Source organism: Hyperoodon ampullatus (assembly GCF_949752795.1).
Source record: "Hyperoodon ampullatus genome assembly, chromosome: 10".
Taxonomy (NCBI): domain Eukaryota; kingdom Metazoa; phylum Chordata; class Mammalia; order Artiodactyla; family Ziphiidae; genus Hyperoodon; species Hyperoodon ampullatus.
The window spans coordinates 36,033,521-36,053,915 of NC_136923.1; the positions used below are offsets into that span (position 1 = coordinate 36,033,521).

General features: G+C 46.4%; 1 protein-coding gene across 5 annotated transcripts in view; it reads right to left on the reverse strand.

The window, feature by feature from the left end:
- The window catches only part of CACNA1D (calcium voltage-gated channel subunit alpha1 D), a gene marked incomplete at both ends in the record, with an annotated part of 464,657 nt that overhangs the window by 157,493 nt on the left and 286,769 nt on the right, over positions 1-20,395 (reverse strand). For all 5 annotated transcript variants that reach the window (XM_079713181.1, XM_079713184.1, XM_079713182.1 and 2 more), the window contains one exon: positions 3,001-3,140. In XM_079713181.1, coding sequence (XP_079569307.1) covers positions 3,001-3,140 — 140 coding nt within the window. The remainder of the gene's footprint in view (positions 1-3,000; positions 3,141-20,395) is intronic.

The window sequence follows — 20,395 nt, forward strand, 5'->3', positions numbered from 1 at the left end:
TCCATACTTCTATCTATTGTCATTTTCCTTCAGTGTGAAGAAATTCCTTTAACATTTGTTAAGGTGCAGGTCTCCTGATGAATTCTCAGCTGTGGTTTGTTTGAAAATTTTCTTTCTTCCTTCAATTTTTAAAGATATCTTCATTGAATAAGAGTTCTACCTGGACATCTTCCCCTAGCACTTTAAAAATGTCGATTGTCTTCTGACTTGCACAGTTGCTTGCATAGTTGCATGGCTTTTTCTCTACTTTTAAGATTTTCTCTTTATCTTTGCTTTTGAGCAATTTATGATCATGATGTGCCTTGATGTAGCTTTCTTCATGTTTACTTTGCTTGGGCTTTGTTGAGCTTCTTGGATTTGTGAGTTTATATTTTTCATCACATTTAGAAAATTTGGACTATTTCTTCAAATATTTTTTTCTGTCTCCCTTCTATCTCCCATCTTCTGAGACTCAAAATATATGTATGTTAGATTACTTGATATTGCCCCACAGGTCACCAAGGTGGTATTTATTTATTTTCCATCATTATTCTTTGTGTTACTCCTATATCTTCAAATTCCTTGATTATTTTCTTCTATTGAGACTAATCTGCTGTTAGGCCAATCCAGGGAATTTTTCATTTCAGATATGTTTTCCAGCTCTCAAGGTACCATTTGGTTCTTTTTTTTACGTTGTCCCATCTTTTCTCACTGTAGTCATATATTCCTTTTAGGTCCATAAACATATTTATAATAGCAGTTTTAAAAGTCCTGTAAAGGAATTCTCCACTAATCCCACCATGTCTGTCATTTCTAGGCCTGTTTCTATTGATGGAGTTTACTGCTGATTATGGGTCACAATTCTTCACATGTCTAGTAATATCTGACTGGATGCTGAACACTTTAATTATCTGGATTTTGTGTCTTCCTTTAAAGAGTGTTGAGTTTTGCTTTGGCAGGCACTTAAGTTACTTGCATGTCAGTTTGCTCCTTTTCAGGCTTCTTTTCAAATATTATTATTAAGGGTTTCAGATGGTTTTTACTCTAGAACAAGAGTTGGCAAAATTGTTTTGTAAGGGGCCAGACAGTAAATATTTTAGGCTTTGTGGACCTAAACCACACAACTCAACTATGTAAACAAATGCTTGTGACTGTGTTACAATAAAACTTTACAAAAATTGGTAGCAGGCTGAATTTGGCCCACTGACCACAGTTTGCCAAACCCTGCTCTAGAGTTAGTTAGCCTGTACTACTAATGGCCCTTCTGGGGTCTCTACTGACAGTCCAGGGTGTTCAACGAGGTCTTTCCACTCTGGTTGGTCATAACTTGAACAACTCCCAGACCTATGTGAGTCCTAGTTATTAGTCAGCTATAGCCCCCCAGATTTTCTTTTTTCCCTCGTCGTAATCTTTGCCTGACCTTATGGACTATCATCCCATGTAGGGTAGCTTAGTCTTTAGCCGAAACTCAAGAGGACCTCAAGGCATACTTACAGACCTCTTTCTCTCAATATCTCCCTCGCTGCTCCCATATCATGCCTCTCAAATTTCAGCCACCTCAGCCTCCCTGAACTCTTGTCTCTGTCTCTTCAACTCAATGAGACTATCACACTCTTCTTGGTTCCCTGTCTTTGTGCTGTATGATAATCTGAAAAATGCCTCCAGACAGTTGATTGTAGGGTAGGGACAAAAGAAATGGAGCTAAGAAGCTCCATAATCTAGCTGAACACGAAGTCCAGAGTCAGGAGAGTCACAGCAAGATTATTCCAGAACCAAGAGACCTGTAAGGCTCCTGCTTGCCACTCCTTGTTAAAGTTCATCAAATACAGGAAGGCATGATACGTATCTTCATTTTAGTTCATGCTGCACTACCTTTGCCACAATACCTTAGAGTCCAATGTACTAGGGTGGTTTTTGCAAAAAGTTAACATTTTTCTCCATAAGTCTAATCATCCTGTTGGGCTACCACTCTGGATCCCACTTTAACTTCCTAGGTTTGAAAGAACAGGCTCAAAATTTATCCCACTCTCCCAATATCCAGCAGTATTAGTCTCCCATGAAAAGCTAAAGGATTCATGATAAAGAATAATCCAAAAGAAAAATCACCTCGCTCAACTGCAGAAGGCATTTGAATGAAGTCATGGAGATAAAAACAGAAAGGCCATTTAACATTCTCTCTCTATAGGAGAAAATATAATTTTAGGAGCAACCCATTTTACAGCTAGGCAACTAAGACTCAGCGAAGGAATAGATCTTATTTTCCTATGTGGGTATTTGGTCCAAAGACCCAGCATTCCTCTGACATTGATTCATTTTCTCTTGCTGGAAACATTTCCAGGTGTTGAAGGACCAGAATAACACAGGCCACTGTTTTTTATTTTAACATTCTCCTTTAACTGAAACTGTTCGTGTCTTCTTCCTGTGACAGGATTCAGGGAGAAGCCTTGATTCTTTGCATTTTCTGGTTTATTTCATTTCATGTCGGATATCTGATATTTTTCAAACACTTGTTTTGTTATGTGAAATGGGATAGTAGCTGCCACATCTTTTCTCCCAACTCAGCAGAAAAAATTAATAGCTTTCCTCAAGGGATGTTAAATAGCAGAGTACCTCACTGCTATGAAGGATTTATTACTTTTTTACTGTTTTATTTTGGTTTTTTAACTTAATGGGGTGTTAAGCATAAGAGCTGTACACGTTGGACTCAAAGCACCAGCAGGGCTGGCCTACTTGTGGAGGCCCAAGGCCCTGTAAGATGAACCCTCTCACATCACAAGCTGAGCTTAAACTTCCTTCCTTAACACGTTACTCAAAGAGGGAGTAACAACAAGAGAATTTCAAATTGGTTTCTGCCCAGAGACCGACAGCAGCAGCATCAGGCTTCAAAGAACTCCTGACAGGTTCTGGCAGCAATCACTGGCACGAAGGAACAACCCCGTTCCTTTAAAATACTGTTTTCTGTTACTCCCCACCTCCCATTTTCCAAAAAAAAAAAAAAATCCTCAAATAAAAGGGACTTACCCTACTATTACTATAACAAAATCCAGTAAATTCCATCCATTTCTAACATAAGCATTAGGATGTAGCAATAATCCATACGCTATAATCTTCAAAAATGTTTCGACTGTAAAAATAATCAGGAAGGCATATTCTACTTTTTCCTGTGAAGAGAAACAAAGAAATTTAAAAAAGGGGGGGATGGGGAAAAAGAAGAAAAGAAACAGGGATTAATTAGATCAGTATCTCAGAGGTATAAGCATTTTTCTCCAAGCAAAGTTTTATTATGAGAAATGGAACAATTAACACTGTACCTGGAGCAAGAAGGCATTTTAATTCTAACACTGAATTTCTCATAAGCAACTAAGTGTAAAACACTTTTCATCAGTGGCTATATTATTGCACTTTGCAACCTGCCTTGATGTGTGTGCAGTGACTCTGCCTAGGACATAACAGCACGTTTGTTATTTGCACACATTTGCAAAATGCAGCGTGTTTTCCTCCCAAGATTGCCAAATCAGGCCCAGAAAAGCACAAGGATGCAACAAAGATTCCCACAGGGCTTTGAACAGAATGTCCTTTGGAAGAAAGCAAATTGCATCTGCTTTGACCCTCTCTTCCTCTCGGGTTTCCATCTGACTTCTAAGTCAGGATCATCTCTGTCACTGAGCAGCAAGGTGACCTCGGCAAGTCCCTCCAATCCCTTGGACCTAAGTTTCCTCACCTGAACAGTAAGGGGAGGGGATTCAGGACGGCAAGCCTACAGCCTCCTTACTGGCGTGCCGCCTCTCCCGGATGACACTACTGATGGGTCACCACACACGTTCCCAGGGAGCCTGGACTCAGCCCCTGAATCCTCCTCTTCTTCCAGACTCAGCAGCCACTCCCATCTGACTGCCACAGACCTCCGAGATGCCACCCTCAGGCTAGAGGGCTCTTAGGACCTTTTCAGTTCCAACTCATGCGATTCCATGAGCTGTAGAAAATGCATCCATCAGCAGGTCTAAAAATGTTGGCTCTTTCCTCTTTTACAAAGATTTTCTTTATACAGCTTTGGTTTCAATAGAAATATAGACCGCTGAGATGTGTGCGATTAATTTTACAAGAGGCATTTGCTGGCAAAAAGCTACTGAAATAATAAGTAAATGAAAACTCGTAAGTAATTAAAACTGTCCCATACAGGCCATAAAGTCCTCTGCTAATATTAATTCTCCTCTGTGAGACCTGAGGAAAGTTACCAATGCCTCAGGAAAATGGAACTCATAGAATTCATTTATTAAGATGCCTGGTGCAAGGGGGCGAATAAATTTGGCTCAGGAAATGCTTAGTGAGCACCTCTTCTGGGCGATGGGCCCCACACCAGGAGCCAAGGTAAGAAAAATGTCTCCACTGTGGTCCTATCTTCGAAAGGTTTAGTCTGGTGCAAGAGGTAGGGGTTCAGTTGTGGTACACAGAGGACATCCCAGGAGAGGGAACTGACAAAGAGCACTCTGAACCTTCATAAGCAGTTCTGCCCTCTGATAAGGCCAAAGGGTTAGACCACTTCTCCCCTGCAAGGACTTGCTTTGTTCCATGTGAGCACTTTTTTGCCTAAGCCACCCTGGGGTCTAGCCATCCGCCGCCAGAGTGCTACCCCTCCATCGCAGACGAGTCCCAGTCCCCGGTGGGACTTCACCGAGCCTTGCCCCTGCATCCTTCCTCTTTACCAGCAGGGAAACCATCTAACCCCGGCGGTACCCCAGGCTTTACCCCCATTATCGACTCCCCACTGGTCACACTGAAAAGCCAGTTCATCGGTTCTTCCCCCCAAGGTCCCTGTCATTCCTAATGTGCCACCAGAGCACCCCTTGATCCTCAGAACACCATCCTAGCGGTCTAACAAATTCTTCTGTGGAGTCAGTTAGCCAGAGTCAAAGTGTTTTCAATTTTCAAAGCTTAGCTCATCCCCAACCTCCACACTCACGCTTCCTCCAGATCTGCCAGCAGGTCCTGCTCTCAGCCTGGCTCATCCCATCCCATGCACCCCGCACCCCTCAGCAGGCTGCGAGGCCTTCTCGGACCATGACCTACTCCCTCCGCACAGCCAGCCACACCCTCCAGGCTGCGGTGAGCAGCTGAAATCTCCCAGAGTAGCAGCGTGCATGCCCCCTCGTGCCACACGCAGACCTCCAAGGACTCCTCTGTTCACTCTCTGCAGTCCTTGGGAGCCTATGAGAGCAAGGGCTCGTCTTCCCGTTCACTGCCACATCCCTGGGTGGTGGGTTCCCACGAGAGGTGCCCTCAGGCCACTGTGGATAGTGAGGAATAGAGACTGACTGCTACCAGCTACAGAGGAGAGATCCAGGAAAGCTTCAATGAGGCAGTGACGCTAACCTAGAGAGCTAAAAGGAAAAGCCACCCTGTTGCTTTAACAAGAAGCAAAAAATCCCTGAATAAACTAATCTGCTGTACTCAGATTAGACCCTGACCACCAAAGGTAGATCGTCAACATGTTTTTGAGAGTTAGAGTTGTAAGGGAACAAGATAAGCTGGAAACAGCACGCGGATTTTACAATTCCTCTTCCCTTTTTATCCTTTCTGCTTTATTTACTGGGCCAGATGGGAAAAAAAAAAGGCTTTTGCTGCCATCAATATTCATAGCAGTTATATCCCTATATCAACACAGCGCTATACTGCAGAGCAGACAAACAAGACAGGGAACAGAGAGTACACCTACCAAACACAGCTTGTTTTTCCTCTTTAGCGTTTACTTACAAGTAATTTTGTCACAATAATACAAGGGCCATTCATGCAACTGAATTGTTTAGGGTTCTTTTATCCCCTTCTCTCATCCTCCTCTCTCTCCTTTTTGAAGACTTTGGTTTCTCTTTCCAAAATCCTCAGTGCATTACTTGATGGAATTGATTATAAGAAATATAACCTTGCTGTAACATGATTCTTTCTTACAGACACTCTACCATGGTGCCAGCTGAACAATCACAGCCTGGAGAGCACGACAGACCAGTCTGCCCAGAAGCCAGTGTCATCCTGGTCCCCAATCCTGCCATTTAAAAGGACTCCAGTAAAACAAATACACCTCCACATTTAAGCAAATGTAGTGTTAAAAAGAAATCTTGCAAAACAACAATCATGGGAAGGGGAGGTAATTACTTCACAAGAGGATTGTTCATTTGAGAAAAGAATGTTGGGTCAGTGATCTGAAAGGAAGCCGCCAAAAAAGTCAGGTTCCTTGCAGGGTGGGGTGGGAACGTGCAACTGGCTGAAGGACCGTGAGACGTCGCACAGAAAAGATATGGAGTCAGCAGCTGGGATGGAAGAAACCACAGAACGGATGAAGGAATGGGATGGCTGAAAAGAGGTGAGCAAGAGCCCTCAAGAACTGAACATGAAATGAGGTGGCCCCTGGGAAGGGACTGCACCTTAAAAGCCCTACCCCAGGCTAAACAAAAAGAGTACATGATTCCTGCACCCCAGTCTCCCTGCATTTGCCAGGCACACTCAACCAGCCACCAGCAGGGATCCGCCTCACTAACAAGGGATCCTGGGTGGGTAGGGCCAGCAAACCATCTTTTAAGAAAGCACCAATTCTTCACCAGAGACCACCCTATTATGTGGATGAAAAGTCCCCCATGAGACTCAAGTCACTAGAGAAATAAAGGTTTAAAATCAAATTCTGCAACCTGATTTATCTTCTTTAAACAGTAAAGTTTCACCAAACAGGAGGCTCTAAACCAGCAGTCTCAAAACCAGTTAACCCCTCACAGAGCCTTGAGAAACAGAAACTGTCAACTGGCGGGGAATAGGAGATGCCAGGATCTTTAACTGTACTTGGTTGGCAGCTGTCCTATTTTTAAGCATCCCTTTACTAGTGCTATGGTACTAACATCCATCCATCCATCAACCTATCCATCCATTCATCCATCCACGCATCCACCATCAATCTATCCATCCGTTCATCCATTCATCCATCCATCCATCATCCACCCATCTATCCCTGAGCACCTGGGTCCTCCTCAGAAAGCCTGAACCCTACCCTCACAGAGCTCCCGGCCTGCTGTCAAAAGATCAACAAGGCTTGATGAGCCATGTAAGGTTCACCGCTCTGCTTTGCTCATCCACCCACAGGGCCCGTCTTTGCAGTGGTCTCCTGGCGTACAGCCTGGCAGTAGAAGGTACAGAGTCTCCCCTCCACACACATAACCCTTCTGTGTCCTGCAGTCCCGGGCTCCCCATTGGCAGAGATCATCTCCTACTGTCTTTGTAACCCCAGCATCCAGCACCATACAGGGCACACATAAAGTACACACAGGTGCTAATAGGAGGTAGAGAAGAAAAAAAGAGAAGGAATTAAGCAACAAAGCCAGACTGAAAGGGGACTATAAAAACATGAGAACTTGAGATTCTAGCATATGTACCAAAAAGCAAAACAAGCAGGGTAGGAATCTTTCTAAGTTACCAAAAACCCTTCCTATAACACACCTGGAATTAATGGTCAGAGTGTAGAGACAATAAATAGCTGATCCCAACGTCTCACAGGCCCTCCCTTTCAATCCCTGCCGGAGCCCCTGGTGAACGCCCTCACCTTCCACCCTTCTGTACCTTCTGGCTTGCTTGCTTCTCTCCTGCAGGAGTGTCCACTCCAAATCATGGGCCGAGCTGCTCCCTCCCACTGTGTTCCCAAGTCCATGATTTCCCTTCTCCATGCCTCTGCCCACGCTGCTTCACCCACCTGGTGTGCCTACCCCCGTGTGTGTCCACTCCCCTCTTCGGTGAGCACACAACCCTGATACAGCAGTAGCACAAGCCCAGCACAGGGCTGTGGAGAGAATGCAGGGCTTGGAGCTATATCTGTGTTCTGCTGGCCCCAGCTCAGCCCCTGAGTGACTCAGGTCCACATCCAGTTCCCTCACTGTAGAATGCCTCCCTCCACCCTGACCCCCACCAATTCCCGCCTTTTCATCAGGCTAAGTTCTACTTGTCCTTTGAGGCTCAGCTTAAATGACACTTTCTCAGCAAAAGCTTTGATGACCTCCCAGACAAAATTTGGGCCCACTGTCAAAGCTCACCATATTTCTGCATAGCCCTATTCACAATGGAACATTTTAATTAAAAAAAAAAACTACCTCTTTGATACTTGCCTCTCCCAATAAATGATAATTTCTTATACAATCAGAGACCATTTCTATTTCATATATCACTGTATTCCCAAGTCTCACAAAAATAGATACTTGGTATTTATAAATGAAGAAATAAATGAGCAAAATGAGAAGTTTTGACCAAACGTTATTCAATAGCCCTTCCTGATAAGACGTTCCATAATTGTTTTAGTCAGCTCAGCCTTCCATAACAAAATACCATAGACTGGGTGGCTGAAACAAACAGAGGCTTATTTCTCACAGTCTGGAGGCTGGGAAGATCAAGGTGCCAGTTGATCTGATGTCTGGTGAGAGCCTTTGCCCTGGCTTGCAGATGGCTGACTTCTCATGATGTCCTCATCTGGCCTTTCCTTGGTGGAAATATACACATTGAGAGAGAGATCTCTTCCTCTTCTTCTCAGGGCACTAATCCCAACATGAGGGCCCCACCCTCAAGACCTAATCTAACCCAAAACACTTCCCAAAGGCCCCACCTCCATACAACATCCCACTGGGGTTGAGCTTTGAACACATGAACACAGGCAGGGGAGGGGGGGCGGGACACAGACATCCCACCCATAACAATACTGCAGGCCCCGTCCCAGGAAAATGCCCACGACTAAACACCTGGGAAGAGCTTCACAGCTCCTGCTCTGCATCCACGGCCTCCCCACCTCTAGTCAGAGGGAGGAGCATCCACAAGGGCAAATCAGTCAAGGGTGATGAGAGGTCCAGGGCTGCAGGAGCCCAGGTGTGAGGGGAGGGGGAGGATGAAGGGACCGAGGGACACCATGGACTTGGGGGTGGGAGTGAGAGGAGGTAAGGTTCTAAGGCTGGGTCTCCATTTCTCACCTGTAAGACAAGAAGCCTGAATGGATGATGTCTTCCAGTGTGAAATTACAATTCTCTATGACCTGATGAGCAATGTCCAGACTCAGCCTTCAGAGGGAAGCCATGTGAGGGACCAGGGACCCCAGGGAGGACAGCGAACCAGGAGCAGCAAGATCCAAGAGCAGCCATTGCCTTGTCAGGTGACCAAGTCACCCGAGGTTGCCCGAGAGACCCTCACACCTGCTGCCTCACACATTCCAGGAGGTGCCCTCAGGAGCTGTGGCCACTTTTACAGGGTTCTGATGTGTGATTCAACCTCCAGTAAACTCTGCCGGGGATCACGGGAGGGGGAGCAGCAGGCGGCCTCAGCTCAGAGCGCTGGGATGTAAACAGAGGTAATGCCTTCCTCTGCAGGTATTAATGAAGTATGTACTTAGAGGGCCGCCAATGGGTAGCTGATGCCACATTCACATGAAGAGACTGGCTGGAATAGTCAGCATGCCTTCCTTCTTCTTCACCTTTGGTTTCTAAGTACAAATTGTAGAGCACATGCAAGTGAGTCCATTCCTTGTGGCACTCGGCTAAGTCATTTGCCCCTTCTGCTTCTCAGTTTCCTCATCCATAAAACCAGGATACTCACCCTTGCCCACTCAGGTGATGGTGAAAATCAGATTAAGTGAAGCGGGAAAGAGCCCTGTGAACCATCAGAAACTCGCCATCAAAGGCCACCCGGGACAGGAAGGGGCAAGGCCGCACTCCCGGGCTCTGGAAGTGGAGTCCCAATAGGAGGACCAGGAAATGGGACAGGAACCTCAGAGGACTGTCGCCATCCCAGTGACCCCATGACCACCCAGGCCAAGCAGGGCCACTGCCCCGGATGCCATCCAGAATGTATCCAAGATGACAAATGAAGGTGGCCAGCAGGTGGCCTGGCTGACCACTCCATGGAGACCAACTTCAAAGGCATCTGGTCCATGGGAAGAGGGCAGAGGAAGCTGACAGGGCACTCTCGCTGGATGTGGCCTCACTTATCGGCAGCACAGAGGCAGCTGCTGCTTGGCTGCAGGGGTAAAGCAAGCAGCTGGCAGTGGGTGGCTCATTATGGTTCTTGCCACCCAGCAAAACTCACAGGGTAACAGCACCCTGACTTTCCTCTGAGAATTGCTCCTTTCCTACTTTCAGTCCAGGGACCACAAGGGTCGGTATGTGACCCAGGTTACTGGTTCAGGGATAGGCATGTGTCCCAATGCCCACCAACCAGATTCAGTTAAAGCTAATCCTGGGTTTCACTCAGCCACTAGGCCAGAAGTTCTGTCATTGGCTTGACTTAGCTCTCAGAGGCTATAAGCCTAGAGTTACCAAGGGGACATAAAGATGAAAAGCCAACACCTAGGGAAGCCAAGCCAAAAGATGAGGAGAGAGAGGGCCAAACAGAAAGACAGAGAAGCTCAGACAGAGGAAAGCACCTAGCTCTGATGCTACTGTATGAGCCCCTGGATCAAGCTGAACCTGAAGGCAAAATTCTCCCCCCACTTTTGGGCTTTTCAGTTACAAAAGCCAATAAACTGAGCCAGTTTAGGTTTGGTTTTTGGTCAACTGCAAACAAAAGTCCTAACTAGATACTGGGGGCCTACAGGATCACTCTGCTTCTCTGAAAGTTAAAGCACCTAAGAGAATCTTCAGCAGCTCCTCACTTCTCAAGAGATTCAACTCCTTGGATGATTCCCTTTGACCCACAGGCTTAGGGATGGTTCTCTGTGCACAGGACCCATAAGCCCTGCAAGTCACTGCCCCTGGGAATTCATCTAGGCTCAGTTTTCCAGATTTCCTCCTTCCATCTCATCCATTCTCTATTGCTGTCTTCAATTCCAACTGGTTTCTGGGACTCAACACACTCCTGAAAACTTGATGCCTCAGACTTGGCTTGCTTCCCATCCCACTCATCCTGGGACCCCTTGGTAGTGTGTACATTCTATGGTTGGCAGCCATACACCTCCTCACCCAGCTTCACCACGAAGGCACTGCCCACCTCCACCCCACCTTGCTTGGACTTCAGGCACCCTATTTCAATTTAATTCAGCCATATTCACTGGGTATCTATTCCATACCAGGTGCGGTCCTGAGCAATGGAGATAAAAGACGGCTAAGATAGTGTCCATGTCCTGGTGGAGGACAGCAGATGTATACATCAACATGTCTAGACAGAGCAGATGACAATCAAAGCTAAAGCAGAGTACTGGGAATCTCCTGTGGGGAGATGTGGAATGGAGCAACTAATTGGGTGTGGAGCATTTGGGAAAGCTTCTTGAAAAGCGGAGGACAGTATCATGTCTCCATTCCTCCATGTGGCATCCCCAAGGACCTCTACACAATCTGCCTATGCTCTACGCACCAACAAACAACGGATATGTTACCCCGCCGGGCACAGGGCCTCTGTTCCACCCAACTCCCTTTCCTCCTCCACGACCCCCTCTGCTCCAGTCTGTCAGCTCCCATAACACCCTGCATATATGTCACACCCATTGGACCCTCTGGTCTCTGTCACTGCTCTTCTCCGTCACTGAAAGCATGTTTTTTCTATTGATCTGCTCCACCCTTCCAGAGAAGACGGGGGCATTTCATTTCCTCTGCGTGCTCTCCTGCCCTCTCTTTCAAAAGCATGATGTACTCATCGGGGAAGGCAAATGACCGCTGTGTGCCTACTGCCTCTGCTCCCCAGGCACCCCTGCAGCAGACACCCCTCGCCGGTCTCCAGCCGGCACTCCTCCGACTGCACCCTAACGCAGCTTCACACGGTGCCCGATCAGGCGTCACCCCCAGACTGCAGTGGGCATGTGAGTCAAAACTATTTGCCACCCCAGAGTTAAAAGTTGCACCACCTGCAGTTAATCATGAAAGTAAATCATAACAACAAATGCTTAAGCACCAACTACGTATGAGGCCATGAAAGAAAGCAGAGAGAGGCAAGGCACTGCCCTGCTTTCCAGAGCTCTTGGTCTAAGCTGGGCAGGTGAACCTATAGGGTGTCGTCTTGTATTATTTGTAGATTGTCACTACCTTGAGGGCAAGATCCATTGCATCTACCTCTGCAGACCCTCTCACCGTACAGAGCAGAGAAATGAGCACTTAGTCTCAATAAACACCAAGATGGCATCATCCACAAAAAAAAGGAGAAAAAAAGCAGAGCCCAATGCTGCATTTCTGAGCACCTGGGCCGAGACCTTGTCTCACTGTCAGGGAGCCCCACCAGCAGTTCTGACACCCAGGCCCAGATCCATTTGCCTCTCCTAGGTGGAAGTACAGAGCTTGTCTTTCTTTCTTAACTGTGTCAGGCCTTTACATCCTCTTCTGACAGCTCAGGTCAAGGTAAACGGCAGTGAGATGATGTGCCCTACGTGGGGCTGATCAAAGTAGCTCACTGCCTCCCTGGGATCTAATGGGCCCAGGTCATGTGAAAACTGCCAAACCCCATCATTTTATAAAAGAAGTCTTTTCTTAGTATTGCTTCATTTGCCTGACACGAACCACATGCTCCCACGTGTCCACTTCCTTGGCTGAAAAGAAATGGGCAAACATTTCAAAATGGCAGGAACTGAGTAAGTTTAAAACCAAACATCTTCCTTTTGACAAGAAAGCAGTCATTCCTTTTCTCCGTTAACAGAGGCTTTCACACCTGTCTATGATTACATTTCCTGACATCTGAATTCTAAGTGTAATCTCATTTCACGCCCCCGATGCTCACTGGTACCCCTATAAACACACCATGTGCACACCTGCACACAGTATCTAAGAAAAGAAACATGTTCCTATCTCTCATCTCAACTGATTCTCCAAACTACGGAGTAAGACAGGCAAAGGCAGGATTACTATTTCCATTCATGTATGAGGGTCACAGTCAACAGGAAAAACAAAGAGCAGTAACCGTGCCCTCTGGTTTGAAGAGGCCTTACTGCACCCACCTGGCGGGGAAGCATACTTCCTTGCCAGTCCCATGGCTGCCAAGTCTCGCCTGGGCTTTTATGGAGCTCCACCAGGACCTCAGCCACGGGTCATCCAGACAACTTGGACGGAGCAGCCTGAGGATGCACCTTGGGGGCGGAGCTGCCGACTGTAATAGTGTTGGCACCTGGTGGGCAGTGCTGCCCCCATTTAAGAACATTTGCAGTCATGTGTTCAGATGCACTCTGACCTTGTCCAGAGGACAAAGAGCCTGGGGTCAGCTTCCAGATCTGCCCCTTACTGGCTGTGTGGACTCAAGCAAGTGACTTGACCCCTCCTTGCTGCTGTTTCTTCATAAAGTGAGAATAAGAAGGGCAGAAGTGGGCCAGGTTTGCTGTTGAATGTGAATGAGGCAACACACGTAAAACACGTGAGCCAGGGTCTGTGGGGTACACACACCCATGGACGCTGGCTCACTTTACTGGTGCGTCTGTGTTACACGCTTCCCTGGCCTGGCCACGCCCCAGGAACAGCACAGGGCCTGGCACAGAGCACCTGCTAACTACTCGCTACATGGGCACTGGGTCCAGGGCCCAGCTCGCTGCCCACCCTGCAGGTCTGCACACCCCCAGGGCAGGCATCTCCCCCTCGAGGGGGCCGGCCCAGGGTCAGCACCGGCTCCTCTCTGAGGGAGACAGATGCCCATCTAGCCCAGCTCCTACACCGCCTGGACTGTCCAGCAAAGTCTGCCTAGGGCCCATCATAGAACAGGACACTCAGGAGGTGAAACAGGGCCCAGCTCCCAGGCCGTGTGTCAACCGTGCCAGCACAGGTGGGCCGGGGGAGCAGCCACCATTCCGCTCACCAGGTGTGTCTCTCCACCATAAAAACCAGTCTTTGGGATGAACAACCCTCATTCACGGTCAGCTTTTTTCCAATAAATGTAACGAGACCATAGGAACATGGATCATTTCTTTCTGAATAAATTCATAAAGTCATGAATCAGTGTTTAAAAATACATAAAGTGAGGAGTCTATAACTGAGATAAAATATGTGATACATTTACTCAGAAGATTAATTACTCCATGCCTATAATTCATCATTGTTTTAGCATTAGAAAGTAAAATGAAGTTAATTTAAAAGACATTGGGTGGGTTAAAAACCAGGCACCACCTAATTGTGGTCCTGAAGTAGAAATCAATACCCAAGGCCATGACTAAGCAGAATTGAGTGTTTGCACACCCACTCCAAGCTGGGGAGCATCCCTCACATTGATCTGGCCTTGCCAGTCAAACCTCTCCCTCTTCTGTCACTTACCAGCTCCCAGAAGCCGGGGCTGGGGTGGCCAGCAAGGGGGTGCAGCAGGCGTGTCTGCCACCATCCCCCAAGCTCAGACCCGCACAGGCTTTCTATGAGCAATTCCATTCTCAGGAAAACTGGTGGCTCCAGAAGCAGTCACTAGAGGGGATTCTGTTTGGTCAAGTGGCTAGGGTTAGTTCCTAACCTCTACTATTCTTTTTAAGGTAACTTGTTATTTAGTATCTGCCTCGCTCCGAAAAAGAACTCTAGGCAGCAAGAACATAAAAATTTGAAGTAAATAAGTAAGGGAATCCTAGATGGCTGTTTAAAAGAAAGCGGGAGATCTACATGTAAGGGCAGGGAAGGATGTCTATGATACATTACTACAGGAATAATGCGAATAACATGATCCCTTTGATGTCTGAGGAGATCTCTTAATAAGCCAGTCTGCAGCACAGACACCCGAAAATGAAAAGGCTTTCCTCTGAAAGCAAGATCATGGGGGATTTTCTGTCTCTACTTTTAGGTATGTCTGATTTGTGGTTTTCTCACTGAGCATCTTTAAAATCAGCTGGAAGTCTAAATATTTAGGACAAATCATAAGATGAGAAATTAAAATTAACAAGGAAAAGAAAAGAAAATGAAACAGGAATAAGATCATAACCAAAATGTGTACTATGAACACATTTTTATTAACGTGCCTCTGAGATTTCTAACAGCTAATGTGGAAGGAAAGCAGACCAGTGACACAAGTCGCCTTATCTTTTGAATGAAATTGTTTCTCAGAACAAAAATATTTCTCCAGAGGATTTGCTTAGAAGAATCCGCTGACAATATGAATTGAGCACGAATTATAGGAATTAGAATAATTTTTGCCTGTCTTCATGGAATGTACACTGTAATGGAGAAGACGCTTAAAGTGGAATGAATATGAAGTTCATTTTGTGGTTTACATCCAGAAATTTTGAAAAATGAAATAAAATAGAATGGAAACTATCGGAAAGCATGGCAAATATGAGAATTTAGTGAGTGTAAGTATATTTTCATCAAAGTCATGTTTTCAGATGATATATACATAGATGTTTGGGAGCTACAATGTAAAATGTATCTACTACCTTTGCCCCTCCCACACAGAAAAAAATGTTGACAAACAGAGCTCTGGAAGCCAATAATCTGGACCCACCACTGGACACCAGTGGGGAATAATAACCACTCTCTTACCCTCATGCTTGGCTACACACACGCTCCCCTTCCACACACACATCCATCCACAAAACCCCTGAAGTTAAAAGGTATTTAAAGAATCCCTAACTGTGTACAAGGCCAAACTCCCAAGAAGCAAACCAAACAGTCAAAAAGAGTCAACCCAGGAAGTGATGGGGATGAGGCACACATCCTAGGTATGATTCTGGAGGAGGAACTGAATCTCCACATAAGGAACCAGAGACGTAGGACAAGCTTGGGCAGTGAGCTCCCTGCCTGTCCTAGGAGAAGAAGTGGGGCCATCTTGGAAGTCAGCTGTCTCTAGGGTCACCTGGAGAGGAAGGAAAGGAGAGTGGCTGAGACCAAGATGGGAGTTTTTATGAGAAGGAAGAAGATACAGGCATCTCAGTGGGGCACTGAAGGGAGGATGGGGTGGGGAAGGCTTTGAACCACAGATCCAGAAGGCACTCCAGAGCCCCAATAGCACCGTCCTCCAATAGATGGAGAAACTGAAACCCAGAGAGGGAAAGGGCAGCACTGGCACGCTGAGCACCGGGGGCAGGAAAAGCAGCCGAGGACACCTGGGTGCTGGACATAGAAAGGAGGGAAGGCTCTAGCAGACCTGATCTACCCCACAGCTTGCCCACCTTCCCTGATCCACCTCGAGTCCATATGAGGGATGGCTCATAAAAACCAGACCGGGACAGGGAGTGAAATGACACCCACGCTGGGCCCTAAGTGGGGCATCAGGTCACAGAAGCAGGGTAGGGAGCATGGGGGCATGTGAAGACCTGGGCCATGGTCCCCACCCAAGACCGGAGCTCATAGGGCAACGAGAGTCACATGTATCCCCTGGCAGGCCCGGGGCTGCTTGCCATCAGGCACACACACCTCCTAGGTGGGAGCAGGGTGATCAGGACAGAGGCGTCTATAATTCACACAGGACGGGGGACACGAGGGAGAAATGGGGTCCCTCTTCCCTAGTTGCTTTATGGGAAAGGTGGTTGGCTAGGGTAAAAGGCCCTCTGAGCTGGGTGGGCTCTACAGAGACTGAGGCTATTCTTCTGAATCATGTTTTTGTATCTTCATACATTGGATGCGATAAAGTCTTTCCCCAGCTTTCTTAAGACTGCAGCAATCTCCCAAAAGAACACTCTTTTAAGGAAGCACAAGACTGTAGATAATGAAGAATAGTTTCAAACCCCGGTTCTGCTGGACCAGCTGTGTGGCCCGAGGGAAAGCACTGAAATTCTCAGGCAGCATTTTCCTCATCCTCTCAATGGGGCCACCACCACCCTAGGGGAATTAAGGATTAATACTGATGGTGCAAATGCCTGGCACATGGCTTGCACTCAATAAAGTGGCTGCCGTCATCATGTGGCTGTGTTGTTGAATGTTCACGGAAGGGTCTCCACAAGCATCTCCCCAGTCAAGGGTGGGGTTCTGGAACGTTGAGAAACCACCCTACTCCTTTCACTTTATAGGCCACAGTGAGGCCCAAGGGGTCGCACCAAGCACTACCCCTCAACCCCACTGCTTGTACCCTGTGACAAAAAACAGTACTGTAGGCTCCGAAAACACAGGAAGGAGCCTAAACAAACAAGCACCTTGAAATCACAATCACTAAAGTCCTGTTTGGCTACAACTACAAAACCTACATCCATCCTGTTAATTCAGGCATAGGCAGATGCCTTTTTAATGGTTTCATAATCACTAAGATCAATCATCATTTTAATAATGATTAGTGTTGAAAAAGGCAACAGGCTTAATCATAACTGCCTCAATTCAAAATTCATTAACACTCTGTGACCAACTGAAATCATCACACTTGAGGCTCTCAATACTTCATAAGCGTACCTCCTAAGAGAACTGTCAAGCTGCTTAATTTCTATACTCTGTATTTTAAAGCTGCCTCTGTATGCCAGTATAGTTCACTTTCCATAGTCACTTCCCAGTGAATTCAGTGTTCAGGCAAACTCCTATCTTTAGGATAACTTTGAAACATATGAACAGCAGATCCCATGAAATCTTCAACAGCTAAATACATGCCATTTGCTAAATATCTAGGTTCATTATTTATAAAAACATCCTAGTGAGTTAGGATAAAATGGAGCACACAAATACAGGTTTTTCTTTAATTCCAATAGCGTTGGTGAATCAGACCTCAAATGTCTAGAGATTACCACTTTCTACAACTTGTGATTCTGCTCAAATGCCAAACTTAAAAAAAATCCAAATCCAGAACAAAAGTTCAACTGTAACATCCAGTCGTGCATATTTTTCACAGCCCAGACGTATGAGAGCACAGAGAGAGGCAAAGATGTGAGATAAGATGACTCCCTCATTACAGCCAGTAAAAGGTAAATAGGTCCTGTATCACCTCTGTAGGGCCTACAATCCACCAGTTTGCTACTTTTTAAACAACCAGACACCCCTCAAGGCAGGATAAGGAAAACTGAAATCTAGCTGGATGACTTCTGACTACCAGTTGTAAGCTGGGTAGCACAGTGAATTTTAGAGTCAGACAGCCTGAGTTCAAAGTTCCTACTTTATCCAGCTGTGTAACCTGGGACAAGAACTTCACCCTTCTGAGCCTTGGTTTCCTAATCAGTGCCAGTCCTGTCAAAGGAATAAATGAACTAACATGCAATGCCCAGCGCTTGTTAACAATAAACGGTTATTATTTTACTGGGAATTGAGGGTAGAAGTTCAGGTCTTGACCTCTTTTCTAATAGACAGAAGCTCTCTAAATTGATTTGCTTTTAACCATCTGGTCAGATGAACTGACATTCTTCTGGGTAAAAGATAATGACCAAAGCCCACGCCATACCAAACCCATGTGGCTCCCAAGTTAATTTCTAGAAAGATTATACATTTTTGTCCTCAACGCTTGAGTTGTATGCTTGTTACTGTAACTACCTAACTTAATCGCATGGTGCTTGAAATGATGAAACATGAGTGCAAAAAGAGTCGTTGCTTATACAAAAACTCAGCTGAATCCCCCAGAAGTACTTGATAAGAACTGTTGCTGAAGGGTTTGTTGTGGAGTCGGATACAAGTCAGATGACAGCAAGGGAAAAGGGAAAACCATACCCATTCAGAATCGCTCTCTGCTCTCTTCTCATGTATCTTTAAGTTCTTACTCTGATTCAAATAAAACACAATCGGATACTGTAGGTATATTACAGGTGTCGCTTATGCAAGAAAGAAAATGGGCACCCTGACCAGTAGATGCGTGATACTCAAAAGAGCCTTTGGGGACTTCCCTGGTGGTCCAGTGGGTAAGACTGCACACTCACAAAGCAAGGGGCCCAGGTTCAACCCCTGGTCAGGGAACTAAATCCCTCATGCATGCTGCAACAAAGATCCCATGTGCCATGACTAAGACCCAGCGCAGCCAAAAATAAATAAAGAAATAAATATTTTTTTTAAAAAAGCCTTTGGCCCGACTCCAAAATATTGGCAAGTAAGTGTTCAGTTATATAGTCTAGGTTAAAATTATCTTTAAGAAGTGTTTCTGGGCTTCCCTGGTGGCACAGCGGTAGAGAGTCTGCCTGCCAATGCAGGGGACATGGGTTCGTGCCCCAGTCCGGGGGGATCCCGCGTGCCGTGGAGTGGCTGGGCCCGTGAGCCATGGCCGCTGAGCCTGTGCGTCCGGAGCCTGTGCTCCGCAACGGGAGAGGCCACAACAGTGAGAGGCCCGCTTACTGCAAAAAAAAAAAAAAAAAAAAAAGAAGTGTTTCTATCTTTTTAAATGAGTCTCCCTATAACTGACTTTTTAGAATAACCAACTTACAGGTCAGATTAAAGGGCAGGAGCAGCAGGAGGCTGGAGAGACTAACCAGGGCTCACCTTGTCCTCAGCTCCCATCTGAGGTCTAGCATTTGACTATGCTCACCATGAGTTTGTCTCTAGAAAGTGCATAATAGGGTGCAAGTGCATCGTCGGTCACTGGTGAGGATATACTTAAATGAATATCTTACTGCTCTGGTGACCTGACCACTTGTGTGATGCCCTGAGACAGCACCAAGTACCACCCACTAGGGACTCGGGCTTGATGGTGGCAAACTTTCCAGAGCTGGATCCATGTCATCATCTCTGTCCTCTTGTGTGCCAGAGTATGGGAAGTGTGTGTGTGTGTGTGTGTGTGTGTGTGTGTGTGTGTGTGTGTTGGTAGTGGCATTATGTGCTGGGGCAAGAAAAAGGAAAGGAGGGAGGCAATGTGAGTGAGCATGACTGAGAAAGAGAGAAAGCATTTGAGCAGGAAAGACCTGCACAGCATCACACATGGGAAAGGAGGTTGGCAGCCCCTGGTAGAAATTCACAACTGGTGAGAATTGCCCAGAAAAGCATCCAGGTGCTGACTGCTAACCCCTCACCTTAACCATGACTTCATTTAAGTTGTCAAGAATTCTTTCACTCTCTATGTCCCTGTGTTTGATGCACAGTTCCTGAGGTAGAGTGAAGAGGGGAAATGAGGCATTCTCTCGGGAGTCTACATAAATCTCTGCAGGTGTGATCACATCCTCAGGAGAAGACTGAAGACCAGCCTGGCCTTACGTCCTCATTAACCATCAGCAGGAGACTTGTGTTCATATAAAGGCCATCAAGCGAGGAGTACTACCTTCTGGGGCTGGATTAGACTCTCAGTGACAACTCAAAACTCATACTTCTCACGACACCAGGGGCTGGTAAGTCACAGCCCACAGGCCAAGTCTGGTCCACCAGCCACACTTTTCTAACTAAAGTTCCACTGCAACACAGCAGGGCTCATTCATTTCTGTACTGTCTATTGCTGCTTTTGCACTACAACAGCAAAGTTGAGCAGCTGTGACCAAAACTGCATGGCCTGCAAAGCCTAAATTATTTACTATTTAGTTCTTTACAGAAGAAGTTTGCTGACCCATGCTCTGGACCCTTAGTGCCCATGAGATAGAATGCCTTTAGGTTTCGCTTCCCTGCAAGATAAAGCAAAGGAGAATGCTAGTGATTATCTAGCCCTGATCCTTCTG